General features: G+C 43.2%; 1 protein-coding gene across 1 annotated transcript in view; it reads left to right on the top strand.

The window, feature by feature from the left end:
• The window catches only part of ZMYM2 (zinc finger MYM-type containing 2), a gene marked incomplete at its 3' end in the record, with an annotated part of 62,312 nt that overhangs the window by 32,131 nt on the left and 11,800 nt on the right, over nucleotides 1–18,381 (top strand). Inside the window, exons 10-15 of the mRNA XM_079721600.1 lie at nucleotides 2,208–2,380; nucleotides 9,010–9,175; nucleotides 9,826–9,860; nucleotides 15,610–15,739; nucleotides 16,696–16,811; nucleotides 17,415–17,583. Of these exons, the coding sequence (XP_079577726.1) occupies nucleotides 2,208–2,380; nucleotides 9,010–9,175; nucleotides 9,826–9,860; nucleotides 15,610–15,739; nucleotides 16,696–16,811; nucleotides 17,415–17,583 (789 nt within the window). The remainder of the gene's footprint in view (nucleotides 1–2,207; nucleotides 2,381–9,009; nucleotides 9,176–9,825; nucleotides 9,861–15,609; nucleotides 15,740–16,695; nucleotides 16,812–17,414; nucleotides 17,584–18,381) is intronic.

Genomic DNA, 18,381 nt, shown 5'->3' with positions numbered 1-18,381 from the left:
CATTTTCAAAATATGTAACTGCATATGTTCAGAGTAGTGGTACAATTGTATAGCTGAACAAAAAAATTGAGTTAGCTTTTCTACTGTTATTTTATATATATTTATAGACCTCTGGGCCTCAGGGTGTTTTATCTCTAAGAATTTGGTAACATGTTTTTCCATTACAAGGAAGTTTTGAGAATAAACTAAAAGCATTATCATACCACGTTATTTCTAAACAGACAGATTGTGATCTGAAAGTTGATTTTCCAAGTGGATTAGAATTATTTTCCATTGGCTTCATTCCCTGCCCATTTACTGCCTAGTCTACAAAGGTATTCAGTATACCAGAAGGAACATCACACGAGGCATTACTACAGGCAGAAAAGACTTTTAGGTTTTCTATTTGGGATGCCAGGGAGACACTGGCTTTTGTAGTAGTACATTCAGGAATTCTCTTTCCTCTCATTTATACTTTTTGCTGCTCCGGTGCCAGGCGGCAGATTAGAAAAATGGAGTTTGTTTCTCATTCTGATCCTCCAGAGATAGGAGCCAGGATTGTAGCTAAGGGTTTTGGGCTTTTTCTATTTTTACTTTTCCCCAAATGTCCTATTCTGCTCTGTGGCTCTCACTCTTTGTTCTTTCTTTGGCCCCAGGCACTGGCCTCCCAGCTTTCCTACCTGCTGTCCTCATCAATTATTTTCCAGGTTTTTTTTTTTTTTCCCCTTCTTCCTGGATCCACTTTTTCTATCGATTTCTACTGCTAGTTAGAGGCAAGAAAAAGGTTGGAAAATCCTAAAAGCAGTAGGGAATGGCAGCAATATCAAAAGATTATTAGTCCATTCAACAGGTGCCTCTGTTTATACATTAAAACATTTCACACTTGAGGTCATGTCTGCAAGAGGGTACTGCTTACAGCAGGCATTCCTATTCATGAAGGCTCAGTCCCCCAGATGAAAAGTAACCATGTTTACTGTTAAGATTGCAGCTGTAATGAAAAGTGACGTAATGTTTCATTAAAGAGATTGATTCTGAATTTAATTTAACTCTTTTACCTGAATTCTTGTGCAGTGACAGTCTCAGTGATTCACAAATCAGAGTGCATTAGTGTTGAGGGCTAGCATACATATCAAGGATCTTGCATCATTTGGATTATATGGATTTTACTAAAATGAACGACAAGTTGAAACAAAAAGATAATTGACATTAAAGAACATAATCTTCAATTGGAAGGACTTTCTGGGCAATAAAAGGTTAAAAAGGATGTCTGTTTTTTTCCTGTTTAGTAATATATTTGCTTTCTCTGACTGCACCTAGTTCTCTGCTGGAACCTGTCAGAAATAAAAAAACATGTAATACCTGGTACTACCATCAAAACCTAGTTAGAAAGATAAAGCTAATAAAGGTAAAATATTAAACATGTTTTAAGATATAGTTCAAAGTGACAGAAAAGAAGCCATAAGGACAGTTCGTAAGTAATTGCCAAGTAAATTACATAGGAAACAGTTGCAGTCCCTATGAAAGGATGGGTCGTATCTTGGTAGATACATGAGTGGAAGGTCATTCTTAAGTGCACAGCATGAGTAGATATATGAAGATTATTTAATCCTTATAGAGATATCATAGGGAATAACTAAGATTTAAATGTAAGGACCGTTAAAATAATGCATTTATATAGTAGGTAAAGGAAGTGTTTTGATTAAAGAACAGAATAACAAAATGCTGTTTTTGGACGAGTCATTAAACCAGTGTTACTTCCCCGAAGGTCCTTTAGGGTGACAGAGACGGGCAAGGCTAGAAAACTGAGCTAAAATGCCTGCTTAGCTGAAGGTATCTTTAAGTTTGCTCATTGCCTCTCAAGAGTCTCCACTTTTCATTTCTCTAAAATGCCCATTTGTGGTGTGTTTGTGATACTTAAGCAGGATTCTATTGGATTATATTTACACAGAGCAGGTTCAACAGTTCTGAAGTGTTACTAGATTTGAAAGTCTTAGAACATGAATTATTTGAACCCACACCGTATCTATTGTAATATTCCATGTTCTGTTGCAGTTTTCACAGGCTGGTGTTGATCACAGTAGACTTCACAGTTTTGATCAGGAGAGAAGGAGGACTGTATATGTGAATTTATAAACACTTTCTAAAGCCAGTGGTCTGTTTGACTGTAAAACTCCTTCTTACCTCAAAAATGAGTTTTTGTTTTAATAATAAAACCTTATATTTCTCAGGCTGCAAACTGTTGTACAAACAGGATTTTGCAAGGCGTTTAGGATTGAGGTGTGTGACTTGCAACTACTGCTCTCAGCTGTGTAAGAAGGGGGCGACGAAGGAGCTGGACGGCGTGGTGAGGGACTTCTGCAGCGAGGACTGCTGCCGACGGTTCCAGGACTGGTACTACAAGGCGAGTACCGCCAGCCCCGTGGGCCCCCAAACTAAGATGTATCTGTATTTGCAGCAGTGTAGTTTAACAAAATGGATTATTTGTCTAAAATTTGTGTCTTTATCTCACTAAATAGAAATGTTTTTGATGAGTACTTTATCAGTTATGAACATTGGCAGGTAATTGTTTTAGATACTTAGGATGTGTTTTTTTTTTTTTTTTTCCTAAGTCCATAGTTTATAACAGGGTTCAATCTTTTTTTTTCTTTCATACATATATTACTTCTTTATTTATCTATTTGGCTTCGTTGGGTCATTGTTGCTTTACGTGGGCTTTCTCTAGTTGCAGCGAGTGGGGGCTACCCTTCGTCACGGTGCACAGGCTTCTCATTGCGGTGGCTTCTCTTGTTGCGGAGCACGGGCTCTAGGCGTGCGGGCTTCAGTAGTTGTGGCACATGGGCTCAGTAGCGGTGGTGCAAGGGCTTAGTTGCTCCGTGGCATGTGGGATCTTCCCGGAGCAGGGCTCAAACCCATGTCCCCCGCATTGGCAGGCAGATTCCCAACTACTGCGCCACCAGGGAAGTCCCCAAACATCTTTTTAAATAAAGAGAGGAACAAGATACTTTCCAAGTTGTTATAGGCTAAGATTTTGCTGCACTTTGAAAGTTACTTCACTGTTTTACTGTTATTTCTGACTACTTTAAGCCTTAGAATTAAGGTTCACATTTTAGAAACACACAGCACAAATACTAACACACTGGAGGCTGCATCCCTTTCCGTCTGGATCAGTACCTTGTTACAGACAGATGAGAAATCACTCAGGAAATGTTACTTTGATGCCTCTAAGCGCTCAGTTTCAGTTTAGCACACAAATACACCTTTTCCTCCACTGTTGAGGAGGCTTTATTTTTAAAAACTGGTTTTGGATGCAGGTGTTTAGTGGACACAGATGTGGAAACTCCATTTTGTTCTTACTGTCTGGTCACCCTTTTCACCATTTGCTTTGCTGTTTGAGACAGAGGTTGTTACCGTGTGATATTGAGGAACCCCTGTCATTAGTTTATCATATAGATTTCTGTCCAGTCGTATAATTGTGAACTCAAAACTTCAATTCTTTCAAATAGCCTTTCTTGGAGGATATTGTTTTTTGTTCACAGCACATGGGCTGTATTTCTCTGTTTGGCTTCTTTCTTTGATTCTTCCTGTCCTCTTTTGTATTACTTATAATTAAAAGAGAGAAATCGTTTGGTTTCCTTTTTTGGGAAGCAAAGAAGTGCTCTTTGGCGAAAGACCAAGTTATTCTAGGTGTTGCCATTTGTTGCAGTTTCCTATTTAAAGGATAATTGTAGCTCATGTTTGTATAAGTTCAGGGATGAAATTTCAGTGAGGCAGTGCATTTCAGACAGTTAGTTAAATAACTAGTGACAATTACGTGTTTATGTTTAGTGTCAGTATTCTATACATTAAACATTTTTATTATTCCTTGTCTTCCTTTAAACCCCACAAATCTTTATATAATATATACAATAGCATTATTACAAACTGTACTAATCTGAGGAGTAAAGACACATGATAGGAATTTGTAAAGCAAGCAACAGTGATGATTTTTAATGTAATCAATAGGATTACAACGCCCCTCCTAATTAATTGGGCCCTGTGTGGAGGCAGCCAGTGCTGAGTCAGAGAATCCCTGTGTTCTGTGCTTTCTGCTCGAGCAGCGTCTTTTCTGACATTTTTCATGAGTCCCCTTATCCACTGCTACCATTACATGGTCATCTTGAAAATGTGTTAAATTGAGTCCCAACCAAATTATGATTTTTTTCCTGACCTCCTTTCCCCTTCCACTTTTTAAATTTAAGAACTCAGAATTTTAGATTTTAGTTCATTAGAAAATGTGACCCATAATCTATAAAAAGTGCCTCATCAAGGAATGTTTACAACGAGAGCAGCCAGCCCAGCTGATGCCGCCACAGAGGAGCACACGCCGTATTTACCTAGTTTCAAGAGCTTTACATTTTTGTTTGTTTAAATTTAAGTATTTGATATTATATTTTTAAAATTAAAAATATAATATTTATACCTATGTTTGTTTAACTTGACAAGACCTTTTGAATAATCTGTGTTTTCAGGCCTGTAAAATGGTTTCCTTTTGGATTTAAAATAGAGGTTAATTAAATACTGTCTCTTCGAAATTAGAATACAAAAGCCATTGAAATCATGCAACCAAAAAACGCTGAGAATAAAATTAATGTTTTTTTCTTCTCCCAGATAACTCTTTAGAAGGAATTAGGTTTTACTTTTCCTCAAAGTTAATGTTTCCAGGCATAATGTGAAACCAGGTGGGAGGATAGTTCTTTTCATTTCTATAAGTTTAAATTTTTTGGAGAAAAAGGATTTTGTATTGTAATAGAATAAAAGCTAGGTGTTTGACACACAGCGAAGATACTTCCGAAGTCCCGCTGTTTGCCAAGAATACTTTCATAGTACTTCTTAATAGAACTAATAAGCTTTTCTTAAACTTTCTTCAAATTACAGTTTTTTAATATAGGCTTTTTAAAAAAATTTATTTATTTTTGGCTGCGTCGGGTCTTCGTTGCTGCGCGCGGGCTTTCTCTAGGTGTGGCGAGCGGGGGGCTATTCTTCGTTGCAGTGCGTGGGCTTCTCATTGCAGTGGCTTCTCTTGTTGCGGAGCATGGGCTCTAGGCGCGCGGGCTTCAGTAGTTGTAGCACATGGGCTCAGTAGTTGTGGCTCGCGGGCTCTAGAGCGCAGGCTCAGCAGTTGGGGTGCACGGGCTTAGCTGCTCTGCAGCATGTGGGATCTTCCCGGACCAGGGCTCGAACCCGTGTCCCCTGCATTGGCAGGCAGACTCTTAACCACTGCACCACCAGGGAAGCCCTAATTACAGGCTTCGATTTGCCTTAAAAACCAGTAGTGAAGGGTGACAGTGTTAAATTCTTCAGTGCAAATGCCCCAACAGTCAAACAGCATGACTTTGGGCTGTAATCAAATTAATACTTACACAAAAAAAAACAAAAAAAAACAAACAAAAAAATTAATACTTACATTTTAATAAGCCTTATTCATAAAAGGATACCTGAATGAAAAATAATTTTCGGGCTTCTGTGTTTTTCTTTTTTTGTCTATAAACTGCCAGAAATACTGATTTTAGAAAATCATTCATTGTTTTTGACATTAAGTTTTGAAAGGAAATACCTAATATTCTCGCTTTAAATGTACCTTTGGGTAACTGAAGAATTCTTATCACTTGAATGCTTTGCATAGTATCCAGTGCCCAATCCTTTATTACTGCATTCTTTTTTTAAATAAATGACTATAAAATCCCCTGTTTCATTTTGTTCGTGGTTCCCCCTTGCAAAATTAGGTCTGACTGGGGAAGTGGGCAACAAGAGGGTGGAAGGTTACAAGGATGTGTATACATCAACCCAAACTGTCCAAGACAGGTAAGGGGCTGTGTCAGTGTAGGTCCAATGACCTTTCCTCAGTTACTGCAGAGGAGGCTCCTGGATTAGTGGAGCGGTTGGATTAAGGTTTTGAACTGAGTTTCATTAGTACCTGCCTATTATTTAGATTGTTTGAATCAGTAACTTTTTTTTTTTCCTCCTCAAAATAATACACAACCCTTGATTTTTCACAGTGACGGGAAAACCACGAAGTGTTTTTTAAACCAGAAACATGTGTTCTTATACTGTAGGAATGTTAAGCTTTCCTAAGAGTCCTGTCTGGTGAGTAGGAGGTAGTGGTGTTGGTGTAGGTAACGAATGATGGGCATTAGTGAGATTTTCCATTTAGCGTGGTTCCAGGCACTTTACCAGGAGTTTGTATGAGTGGCTGCAAAAGGAAAAAACAAGCCAAAAAACAAGAGGTTCACAACCTCTAAAATTTTGATTATGGTATTAAGCTTGAATTAGTATTGAGTTCTGTTATTATCCTTTTTCCTGAAAAAATACGTACATATTTTGTTGCCATTTGCAAATTAGCACTAATCTTGCTCCTTTTTTTTTTTTTTTAATTGAAATCATCTAAATTTGTTTTGAACTTCCTGGAAGAAAGGAGCTTAAAGTGTTGTTAGGACAGAAATCCAAATGTCTAAAATTATAAAATAATGAAGCGATTTTATTGTTCAGATTCTTTGGGTGGAATGTACTTGGTTGTAGGCTCTAGGCCTATTAAATTATTGTGTAAGTGGAAATATTACCATATACAAAGAGTCAGCACAGTACTTTTTATACAAATACGAATTGTATACAAATTGATTTGGGTTTTAGATGTTACACTGAGAACCTTCTTACAGCATTTTACATGTTAGGATTTTTATTTCTAGTTATTCATATTAACTCATTTGTTTTTCCATTGTCTTTGTAACTTGGTGCACTAAGTAAAGCCTTGGTTTTGACTTGGACTGTTTGCTTTGAATCCTGCCTCTGCACTTTGGCATTTGGCCCTAAGAAGTCACTTACTGTATTGGGACTTTAGTTTCCCGCCCTGTTGTGAGGCTTGTGGAATGGAGAGGGCAGCCTGGCCTTTGTTTTCAGGTTCTCATCTTCACTTTTGCTGTGTTCTTGACTGTTTAGACTCAGTTCCTCCCGTGGTACTTTGGCTTTTCTTTGAGTATAAAGTATAGAAAGGAAAAAATCCCGGAAACCTGGAGCACTTCAATGATTATTTTAAAGAACAGTCTTTGCTGGTGAGACTTTTTTTTATTATTGAGTACTAGGACCTGGTTGATAGTGAGTGCTAATGTTATTGAGATTACCATGTTATATTACCAGCAGTATACCATTTAAGCTCACAAGTTTTTGGACAAGAGATGCAATATTGGCATTACTTAATAGTCATAATTTATACTGCAAATCTTCATTGGTTTAACATTTATTCGGCAGGAGAAATCCCTGACCTGGAGAAATAAAGAGCCTGTGTTCTGACCCTGGGTGGGTATGTCTGTTACATAAGACCTGTTTACCCACACGGCCCTTTGTTCATGTGCCAGCCAGGAATTTGTTGTAGTGTTGATTCATGGGACTCCTGTGGAGACATAAAGTGAGTGGTTTCCAAACCCACAGTATAAAAGTCTGGGTGATTAGAGCAGCGAGGGAAAGCTACAGCTGTGACTGTTACCAGCTACCAAGTACTTAATATTTACTGCTCTGTCAAAACTTCTAAGTTGGTGGCTAAACTAAAGGGCAGTTTTTAAAATTGCAGTAATTTATTTCTACTGTAAGTAGATAAAAAACTTAATTATGAAAGGTACTGTATTTGAAATTGATTGTTATACCTTTTGGCCCACTCATTGATGAAGATGTTAAGAAATAGTGAAAATGGGCAAAATCTAGGTAAAATGGAATCTCTCAAAAATCTGTCCCTAGATTAATTGATTCCCCAATCATAAAGTATAACTTTTTATGTATGAATTTTAGTTGGTTTTATTTTGCATATTAAGTTGTAGACTAGTTAGGGCTGATTGTTTTCCTAGATGTAGTTCACATTTGTGATCTTAAAATATAATTGTTTTTTAATTAATTAAATACCGAGTGTTCTAAGACATGAACTTGAAGTTCTTGTTATTAAAACAGTTATTGGGGCTTCCCTGGTGGCGCAGTGGTTAAGAATCCGCCTGCCAAGGATAGGGGACAGGGGTTCGAGCCCTGGTCCGGGAAGATCCCACATGCCGCGGAGCAACCAAGCGCATTTGTCGCAACTGCTTGAGCCTGCTCTCTAGAGCCCGTGAGCCACAGGTACTGAAGCCCACGCACCTAGAGCCCGTGCTCCGCAACAAGAGAAGCCACCGCAACTAGAGAAAGCCCCTGTGCAACAACAAAGACCCAACGCAGCCAAAAATAAATTAAAAAAAAAAAAACAGTATTAAAGCCCTTCAAATTTATTATATTAAACTATTGAAACAAAACATTTCAAATTAACATCCATGATTTTCTCAGCATAAGAGCTGGTTTCAAAATTATTCTGGTCTATACAGTTGTATTAAATGGGTCCATTATGAGCTCAGTTGAACCTGGGAAATCTGTTCATTAATCAGAGATTTTCAGTGTAGTATGATTGTGGGAGACTTTGACCAGTATATCATTATGGCTCTCAAAATTATTTTGTAATATTAAAATGCATTGTACTGGGACTCCCCTGGTGGTCCAGTGGTTAAGACTTTGCCTTCCAGTCCAGGGGGTGTGGGTTCGATCCCTGGTCAGGGAGCTGAGATCCCACATACCTCGGGCCAAAAAACCAAAACATAAAACAGAAGCAGTATTGTAACAAATTTAATTAAGACTTTAAAAATGGTCCATATCAAAAAAAAGAAAAAATCTTAAAAAAAAAATCATACCAATTTGGTCTACCACTGTTCAGTTTTTTTGGTTAGCCTATCTTTGTAATGCTGGTCTTTGACTTCTGGTAAGTATAGAAAGGGATTTTGACAATTAGGTAAATTACTACTTTTTAAACTTTTGTGGATTTTACTGTATGTTTATGATTTATATTACAATTTTATTTTCTCTTTATCTGACATTGTTTTATCACATTTGACAACAGTCACTGAAATGTCTAGAAATCTTGTAAAATACATGTCTGACTTTTTAAACCTTGTCGTGGGAGATGTCTGACACCTTCCTTTTGTCGTCAAGGCTGCAAGGTGTGACTGCTGTAAATCTCAAGGCACCCTGAGGGAGAGGGTGCAGTGGCGAGGGGAGATGAAGCATTTCTGCGACCAGCACTGCTTGTTGCGTTTCTACTGTCAGCAGAACGAGCCCAACATGACAACCCAGAAAGGCCCTGAAAACTTACATTATGGTATGTGATCGTTTAGGCAGTAACCTGAAAAACCTGTAAAGCAGTTTTTAGTTTCAGAGATCTGGATTCAAGGTAATGATAATAAGCAGTTGATTTCAGAGATAGTTTAATAGCAACTTCCGTAGTTTCCCGGGGTGGAAGTGCCTTCAGTGATGTTTCTGTAGATGTACTGCTTTTTGTTTTATTCTCTTAAAAATTTAATGCTAGTTGAAAAAAATAGAGTCTACTTGGGGGTAGAGAGAAGCTAAACAGAATTATAACAAAAATTGTAAAAAAGTTGATCTGCCTATCATGTGTCACTTGCAATTTTAAATGAAAACTATTTTTAGCAAATTGTATGTGCTGGGGGTAGGTAGGAGAAACAACGAAAACCCTTTAAACTTATTTAATAAATGAGTTCAATCTAAGAATATAGTATTGGCTCCCAAAGCAGTGTATACTTTCTGAGGGGACAAAAATGGGGAAAGAGTTAATTCCACTACTTAGCTCTGTATTTCAGCTCTCAAATCTCATATTCTTTACTTGAAAGAACTTAAAATATATTTTCTTCAGTAACTATTTTAAAAATCAGTAAAAATTAATGAGAAATATGGATTTAGAAAATCCTGAAGAAAGTGATATTGTCTTATTTTAAATTTGTTTGTTTTTAGATCAGGGTTGTCAGACGTCCCGAACCAAAATGACAGTAAGTATTGCTTAAGTAAAGTGCTAAATACTGACTTTCTTCATGTGGGGAGAAGAAGTAATTAGTCCATTTTCATCTGATTGTAATAATAAAAGATTTTTTTACTTTCCTCTGTTGAGACAGTTGAAGATTCATATTCTGCTAAATTACCCGATATAAAAAAAGGTCCTTTTCTACCTGCTAAGGAATATAAAGGTGAATTAATTGTGGCCTTTACCCACATTGGGCGAGACAGACATATAAATATTTGCATTGAAGCGCTCATCCCAGCTGCATCTTTAGGGCAGTAGCAATGGTGCGTTTGAAATGGTTGAGTGTATGCGGTCCTGGCAGCTGTGACAAAACTTCTGAACAGCTGAGTAGAAGGTTGCCAGTAGACTATGAAGAGTCGGAGGAATAATAATGTTCAGAGGCGTGCGTGTTTGGCCAGACTGTTCACTGGGGCCGACCTTGGAGGGACCTGAGGGGGATCCTGGGAAGCGGGAGGCAGGCCGGGCTAGGCGGATGCCCCTCAGACAGGTCTGGAGATCTGTCCTGGGGGCCAGGCCCAGGGAGTTTGTAAGCTTGAGGAGTTCTCCTGTAATGCTTTCTCCTGGGTTTTTTTCTGTTTTCTTTTTTTTCTGTAGTGTTTTTCTTTCTCTTGGTGTAATACATCAGATTCTGCTTTTACATTTGCATTTCAAGGCTCTTGTGGGCTGAAAGTGGCCATTTCTGTATAAAAGGAGCCTTGCACTGAACAGTGGGCCGGCCCTCTTGTGCCCGCCTGCAGGAGCCACCCTGATCCAGGGTCCTCTGTGGGAGCCATTTAGCAGCATCATGGTGAGCCTCTGCTCGTGTGGCCCTGGGCAGAAGGAGTTAACCAGCTGTGGCTACACATTGGAATTACCTGGGGAGTTCTCAAAACCTTTCGAATACCTGGGCTCCAACTCAGAACTTCTGTAGTTTTGAAAAGTTCTTTAGGTGATTTTAACATGTAACCACAGTTTAGGATCTCTGATGTAGATGAAAGATTGGTGTTTTTATATTATTCCATGCAGTGTTTGTTTTTGGCTTGATCTTAGTTCTCCCGCGCAGGGATCAAATGGAACGCAAGTGCAGAGTCCTAAGCACTGTGCTACCGGGGAATTCCCGGTTTGGGGCTTTGATGTTAATAGTTAGAATGCTAGACAAGTAAGAGTGCTTTTTTCTTTGCTTTCCTCCCCTATCTGTTCTGCCCTTGTGGTAATATATTTTTAAGTCAGATAATTCAGGAGTATTCGGCTGAATTGTCAGATTCTAACCAGGCACTTGATCCGTGCTGAGGAGTGTAAAGATCACTCCCTGTTTGGCATCTGCTTGCAGCCGTAAGGCAACTCCCAACCTTGTTTCAAAGCTTTGACCAAGGCTTCGAGACACCCTTCCGCCCGCACAGAAGCAGATGCTCTTCTGCAGCAGCACTGAGGCCGCCTCATGGGGCGGATGGAAGGATGGGCCTTTGCAGCCATCACCTCCTGTCACGTAGAGCCCCTTCCACCTTGTCCTTGGATGAGAGCTCAGCTGTAGAGTTTGGGGCAAGTTACTTTCGGTTCTTTGTGTGACTTTCCCCTTATTTGTAATGTGGGTATGAAGACGGAACCTCGTCGGGGTCGTCACCAAGAGCGCTAACCCACGGGGGCAGGGCGTGTGGTGTTGGACACACAGGGCCTGCATTGGGGAAGCCACTTGAACCCTGACTTCAGAACTCTTCGCTCTGTCACCTCCACTGGGCTGTACAGCTTCTGAGCCTCAGTTTCCTCATCTGTAAAATAGGAGTGAGAAAACACCTACTACCCCTTGTGGTGCTGAGAGGGTTAAAGAATTCATTTCATGAGTTGTGTGACTTTGGTGCTTTGCATAGTGTCCTAGTCCGTTTGAGCTACTATATATTGTATAACAGGATGCCATAAGCGAGGCAGCTTACAAACAACAGAAGGTATTTCTCGGAGTTCTGGAGGCTGGAAGTCTGAGATCATGGCTCCAGCAGACCTGGTGTCTATTGAGGGCCTGCTTCCTGGTTCCCAGACGGCAGTCTTGTCGTGTGTCCTCACGTGGGGGAGGGGTTTTTTTGGTCTCTTCTGTGAGGGGCACGGATCCCATTCACAAGGGTTCTGCTTTCATGACCGAATCACCACCTAAGGGTCACACCTTCACATGACATCCCCTGGGGATTAGATCTGAGTGTGAATTTTAGGGGGACATAGACATTGTCTATAGCTTATAGTCCCTGGCCATATAGCAAATACTCAAGAGGTGTGGTGGCTTTCATCATTATAATTTTCATTATTTGGGGTCCTTCTTCAGAATTCATTATCAGTAGGAATAGATCCTGCCTGTTGACCAACAGAAAAGTAAGAAGCATTATCAAGTGTTGGTTTTTACCAGGTGGCATAGTTTAGTCGACTTAGTGCCCTGTCAGCAGAGTGACGAGTAAGCTAGGATGTCTGTGCCTTTGACCCCTGGCTCATGAGGGGGTTCTAGAGTATTTCCCAGTGCAGACCCAACTTACCCAGGTTTGGTATGTAGTAGATACTCAATAGCTGTTTGTTAACTGTTCCTCCCGCTTTACAGTTGAGGAAATTGAGGCTCAGGAGACCGAGTGACTTGCCTGATATTGCACAGCGGTGCCGTCAGACCAGCCTCCGTGGCACGGGGTTGGAAATCCTGGTGAGCGTAGAATGAGCTCACACGGGACCAGCCCCCTTGGCCATGAGCATGATTTGAAACTTATGAGAGATCCACCGTACACCGTTTTGTATTAGTACCCTTTCATGTTTGTGAATTGGCCTGCTCTCTAAGATGTGTCTGTCACCCCTGAATCAGTGCCCACTAGCTGTCGAGGTCACGTGCAGACCGTGAGTGTCCAGGGGTGTGGGCCACTGGGGCTGCTTGACCATCTCCTCTCAGCTTATGCTTTAAGCAAGTGTCCTCTTCACAGTCTGATGAGTGCCAGTTTTTCCTATTTTTGTGCTTTGTGTTGGTGATTTTGCTGCTGGGTTAAGCACCAGAAAGTGCTGTGTGTCTGACTGGGGGACCCGTGTGAGTTCAGTTTCGTGGATGGACGATATGGTTCATCTATAAAGAGGGATAAGAGATCCAGCGTCTGTAGGGCTAAGGTAAACTCTAGTGCGTGGGGAAGCTGTGGGAAAGATGGTATGGTGACTAAATTTGTGGATTCGCGAGCTTGTGACTGATTACAACACAGCACAGTGACCAGCAGTGTGGTGAGACTGTCAGCTCACAGCCTGTCACCAGGATCAGGGAAAGGGTGGCCTCTTTGTGCTGGTGCTGGCCCACTCACATGTGAAAAATGTGGGCCTTGCAGGCCCCGGTGGGTTCTGCAGGTCTGGGCTCTGCAGAGGGGGCTGCTGGGAGTTACGCAGGAAGATGCAGGTTGGCTAGTTTTTGCAAGGTCTTTGGTAAAACGAACCTACCGAGTGCTAGTGGTCTCGAAGCCCTGACCTGAATCCTTCTGAGACTCTGTGACCTTGCTCTTGGGCCAAGGCCAAGGGTGACCAAGTGCAACCCTCTGGTGCGTAGAGCCCCAGACCACGAGCACTTAGAGGGGAACCTGACAGAAAAAGCAGGGGTGGTGTCCAAAATATTCTGGGGTTGGTTTCGCAGCTGCATCATCCTAGAAGTTGAACTTGGCCTCCAGAATGAAAACCTTGAGCCTTCGGGTTTTGATTATCGGATGTTATCCATTGCGGTGGAGGACTCAGAAGCCACCCCCAGATGCGGAGTACCCCTCCCCCACCCCCAGCAGGGCGCACTGGGCTTTCAGGGCCCAGTTGCAGCGAGGACGCTGGGGAGGGGCCCCGCCTGGCAAATGAGTGGCGTTGGAAGATGTTTGACGAGACTGCGTGGAAAATGTCCGTCTTTTAAGGTGTTATAGAAAATAAAAAGAGGAGCGTTGAAAACATGGTGCGCATCGCACACAGATGAGTGGAGGTGGTTGTGGCAGAAAAGGTGGCCAAGCCCAGCAGGGAGACCGGACAAGGTGGCAGATCAAAGCCGCAGAATGGCTGCTGGGAGACGGCCCGAGACCCCCGGAATTCTGCCCTGACCGCGGCTGAGATACTGTCCTGGGGTCCTGCCGCGGGGCCGGCATGGGCCCGGGCAAAACGCCGGGAGACCATGCGGGCTTTATTTCTGACGCGAGTCCCGCAGGGACGCCCGGGTTCCCCTGCGCAGCGCAGCCCTGGGACGGCGGCGAGGCGCCCTCGCTTTCCCGGACTCGGGCTCCGCCTGCTGCGCATGCGTGCGCGGGGCGGGGCTCCGTACGCCGCGTGCGGGGCTCCGTACGCCGCGTGCGGGGCTCCGTACGCCGCGTGCGGGGCTCCGTACGCCGCGTGCGGGGCTCCGTACGCCGCGTGCGGGGCTCCGTACGCCGCGTGCAGGTTGAGTTCCTTTTCGGAGCGAGGGTTCCGTGTCCGCCGGAGTGTGTGCGCTTGGCACCCGAAGACCCGAAACTCTGAATTGTGTCCCTTTCCCCGCAGCGGTAGGTGGTGTGCACAGCACCTTCATGTCGCCTCATAGGCACAGAGCTGCAGCTTGCTTTACAGCGTGTGTGTGTGTTTCTGTGGTGTAAACGGTACTGTGGTGAACAGGCGGAAACGCCTGTATCGAGAGGAGACGTTCCGAAAATTGCAGTGGTTGGGACAGAGGAAACAACTTCAAGTTTGATAACATTTTTGGTAATAATTTTCATCATTTTTCTTTTCAAATTTAGCACCACGTATAAGCAGTTTGTGCAGTGGAGAGAGTTAGAGTATCAGAAAGCCATAATAAGAGTCTAATTATTTTCAAAATTCAGGTTAACAACTTTGCTTTTGTTTTGTTTTTGTTTTGCGGTACGCGGGCCTCTCACTGCCGTGGCCTCTCCCGCTGCGGAGCACAGGCTCCGGACGCGCAGGCTCAGCGGCCATGGCTCACGGGCCCAGCCGCTCTGCGGCACGTGGGATCCTCCCGGACCGGGGCATGACCCCGCGTCCACTGCATTGGCAGGCGGACTCCCAACCACTGCGTCACCAGGGAAGCCCAACAACCTTGCTTTTTTACTTAAGAGTGAGACTTGTCTTTTATGTTATTTTGAAAAGTACGCTGGGGCTTCCCTGGTGAAGCCCAACAACCTTGCTTTTTTACTTAAGAGTGAGACTTGTCTTTTATGTTATTTTGAAAAGTACGCTGGGGCTTCCCTGGTGAAGCCCAACAACCTTGCTTTTTTACTTAAGAGTGAGACTTGTCTTTTATGTTATTTTGAAAAGTACGCTGGGGCTTCCCTGGTGACGCAGTGGTTGGGAGTCCGCCTGCCAATGCAGTGGACGCGGGGTCATGCCCCGGTCCGGGAGGATCCCACGTGCCGCAGAGCGGCTGGGCCCGTGAGCCATGGCCGCTGAGCCTGCGCGTCCGGAGCCTGTGCTCCGCAGCGGGAGAGGCCACGGCATTGAGAGGCCCGCGTACCGCAAAAAAAAAAGTACCCTGTGGTATCTTTCGAAAAACACAGATCTGTAGAGTGAACGATTACTACTGCTTTACCAGTAGCTGCGATAGATTCATGTTGATCCTTCCAGATTAAGACTTGGGTAGACACAGTAGAAACAGCGTAAATTGATTATATTCTTCCACTTTTGTGTGTTCTCGCTGCTGGACCTAGAAACCAGATACCATTAACAGCATAAAGTAATGAAAATTAGAGGCAGAAATAAAAACGTTTCTCTTTGCTTCTCTGTAGGGCTCGGCACCACCCCCTTCTCCAACCCCCAACAAGGAGATGAAGAACAAGGCAGTTCTGTGCAAGCCTTTGACCATGACGAAGGCAACTTACTGCAAACCTCACATGCAGAGCAAGTCTTGTCAGACAGGTGACTCGCATCCTGACCCTCGCTGAGTGAAATCCATGCTTTTCTCAAATAATGGGCTACAGAATAGATTTGTTGGGTCACTTTGTCACTTTCTGTTGATTTTGCTTATCTGGTTTTAGACATGCCTTCAGAATACAGCATGTCATTTAAAGTCATTAATAAAGATCAATCTCTAACAGAGGTTTGCAAGTTATGTCACCAGTGATAAAACGCTGTATCAAAAATTTCCTTGGGGGCCAAGACCCACTAAAGTTACAGTGCTTTTCTGAGAAAACCATCTATTTGAGTGTGGTCTACAACCGTAACTATTCTGTCTCCTTGTCAGAATGAGTTGAAATCATTCAGATATGTATTTTCATCAAATTTAAACGTTAGCTGTATTCTGATTGTTTGATTAAGTAAACCATTTTTGGGGGATGTGAGAGTGTCTGGGACCATATAATACTTTAAAAGATGTTTTCTTTCTATTTTAAAAAAGTCTAGGGACTTCCCTGGCGGTCCAGTGGTTAAGACTCTGCTCTTCCACTGCAGGGGGCGCAGATTCCATCCCTGGTCGGATCCCCATGTGCCATGTAGCCAAAAAAAAAAAAAAGGTCTAAATTCTGCTTGTGCTCTCTATAACTTAGGACAGCTACTGCATTCAGTTTTGTTGTTTTTGGTTTTTTTTTTTGTTTGTTTGTTTTTGGCCACGCCGCGCGACATGTGGGATCTTAGCTCCCTGACCAGGGATGGAACCCGTGCCCCCTGCACTGGAAGCGTGGAGTCTTAACCATCGGACTGCCGGGGAAGTCCCTGTTGTTTTTAACTTACCTAATTTTTTGAAAACTGGGAGTTTCTTTTAAATGGGTACTGAGGCACTTAAATTTTTCTTTGTTACCACATTACTTTGTCTGAGCATCTGTGTTTAAGTGTGGTCATGGTTGACGTTGCTCCTTGAACACGTTCTGTGCCCCCAGATGGTGAGTGGAGGACAGAGTACGTCCCGGTGCCCATCCCGGTGCCCGTGTACGTGCCGGTGCCCATGCACATGTACAGCCAGAGCATCCCTGTGCCCACGACCATTCCTGTGCCCGTAAGTCAGACTTCCAGCTCCCCTTCTTCCTGACATCTCTCAGGTGCAGGCGGGGCAGCAGTGGGGTGGCAGTGACTGCTTCAGTGACACTGGTGGGACAGAGGGTGGAGGCTTGGCTTTTCTTCAGCGGTTCACTTGGGTCTGGGTGAGGCTTTGCCAGGGGTTTCTCTGTGTGTAATCAGTCAGGTAAGCGCTCGTCCTTGAGAGAAGTTCAGCCGATGTCTGCACCTGCTTTACACATACTGTGTAAACATATTTGTGTTCATTTTAGAAAGATTTGTGAAACATAAGGTTTACAACTGATACATGGAATGGAGGCTCATATAAATGTCATCCCCTGCAGTGCTGGGGACACTGTATCAGGGCTTGGCTACTGTACTGTAGTCCCCTGGCAACAGAAATGCCTCAAAAATTACTTTGTTACTTCAAAAAGTAGCTGCTTGTATTCGGGGCTTTCTTTGTGATACTTAACGTACGTGTTCTTTCCAAAACTTCTAACCAGTGCAGCATTATGAAGTAGATCATGTGTCAGAGTGATTTTTAATTTGGAAAAATACCTTGTAATGTTGAGTGAGCCTGAGAGTAAGTCCTTTGGTTACTTAGGTGCCAGTACCCGTGTTTCTGCCCGCCCCCTTGGACAGCAGTGAGAAGATCCCTGCGTCAGCCGAGGAGCTCAAAAGCACAGTTTCTTCAGATTCCCTGGGCACAGAGCTGCTGACAGTGACCGACATGGCTGAGGACGAGGGGAAGGCAGAGGGCGCCGACATCCAGAGTGAGTCCCCCGCTGCTGGGGCGGGGGGGGGACGGCATCGGGGTTCAGGGGCTGCTATTAGAGCGAGGCCGGGCTGTCGCTGCGCTTCAGCCTGAGCAGGTGTGGGCACGCTGCAGCAAAAGCGGATTTCGGGTTATGAAGCCTGCACTGTATCTAGCAGGTGCTCTCTGATGTCGAGCCCAGGAACTTGTACGGTCCCTGTTTTAATTGCTAACAGGATTTAACTTGTAAAATCGACTCTCAGTTATTCTTGTTTCAGTGGACAAGCTCAGACACAAAAAACTAAGTTGTAGTAGGCTTTTATAATTCAAACTCTTATTTTATGATGGTTATCCCCAATTTTGTTTTATTGATTTATACTAAGAAAGTAAGTTGCATTATCTAAACCAGCGTTTGTCTTAACTTCTGCTAGGGCAGTGCTTGCCAAACGGTGTAGCAGGACGTGTGTCTCTGGGAATGCCTCTCCTGCCTCAGCCCTCCGGGGCCGCCCTGAGCTTCCTGCTACCCCTCACCCAGAGCACAGTGCGTCTCGCGGTGACAGTATTTGGGAAGCACTCTGTTAGGGAGTGGGAAATGGATTTAGTGGGTTGCAACCAGTGTTTTCTGGTGGGGGGGCGTTTAAAAAGAAAGAAACGGAAAAAATATGTCAGGATGAATCCCTCCTAGAAAGGGTATTGTTTTGTGAAACTTTTGTTTCCATCGTGTACGCATGTGTCTCTGTTTCCCACCACTACCCTGAACTCAATAAAATGCCTTTTTCACTGGGTTGCAGTACAAATGTGTTTAAAGCAACCGATC

Source organism: Hyperoodon ampullatus (assembly GCF_949752795.1).
Source record: "Hyperoodon ampullatus genome assembly, chromosome: 16".
Lineage (NCBI taxonomy): Eukaryota > Metazoa > Chordata > Mammalia > Artiodactyla > Ziphiidae > Hyperoodon > Hyperoodon ampullatus.
This window is presented reverse-complemented; position numbering and strand designations above follow the sequence as displayed.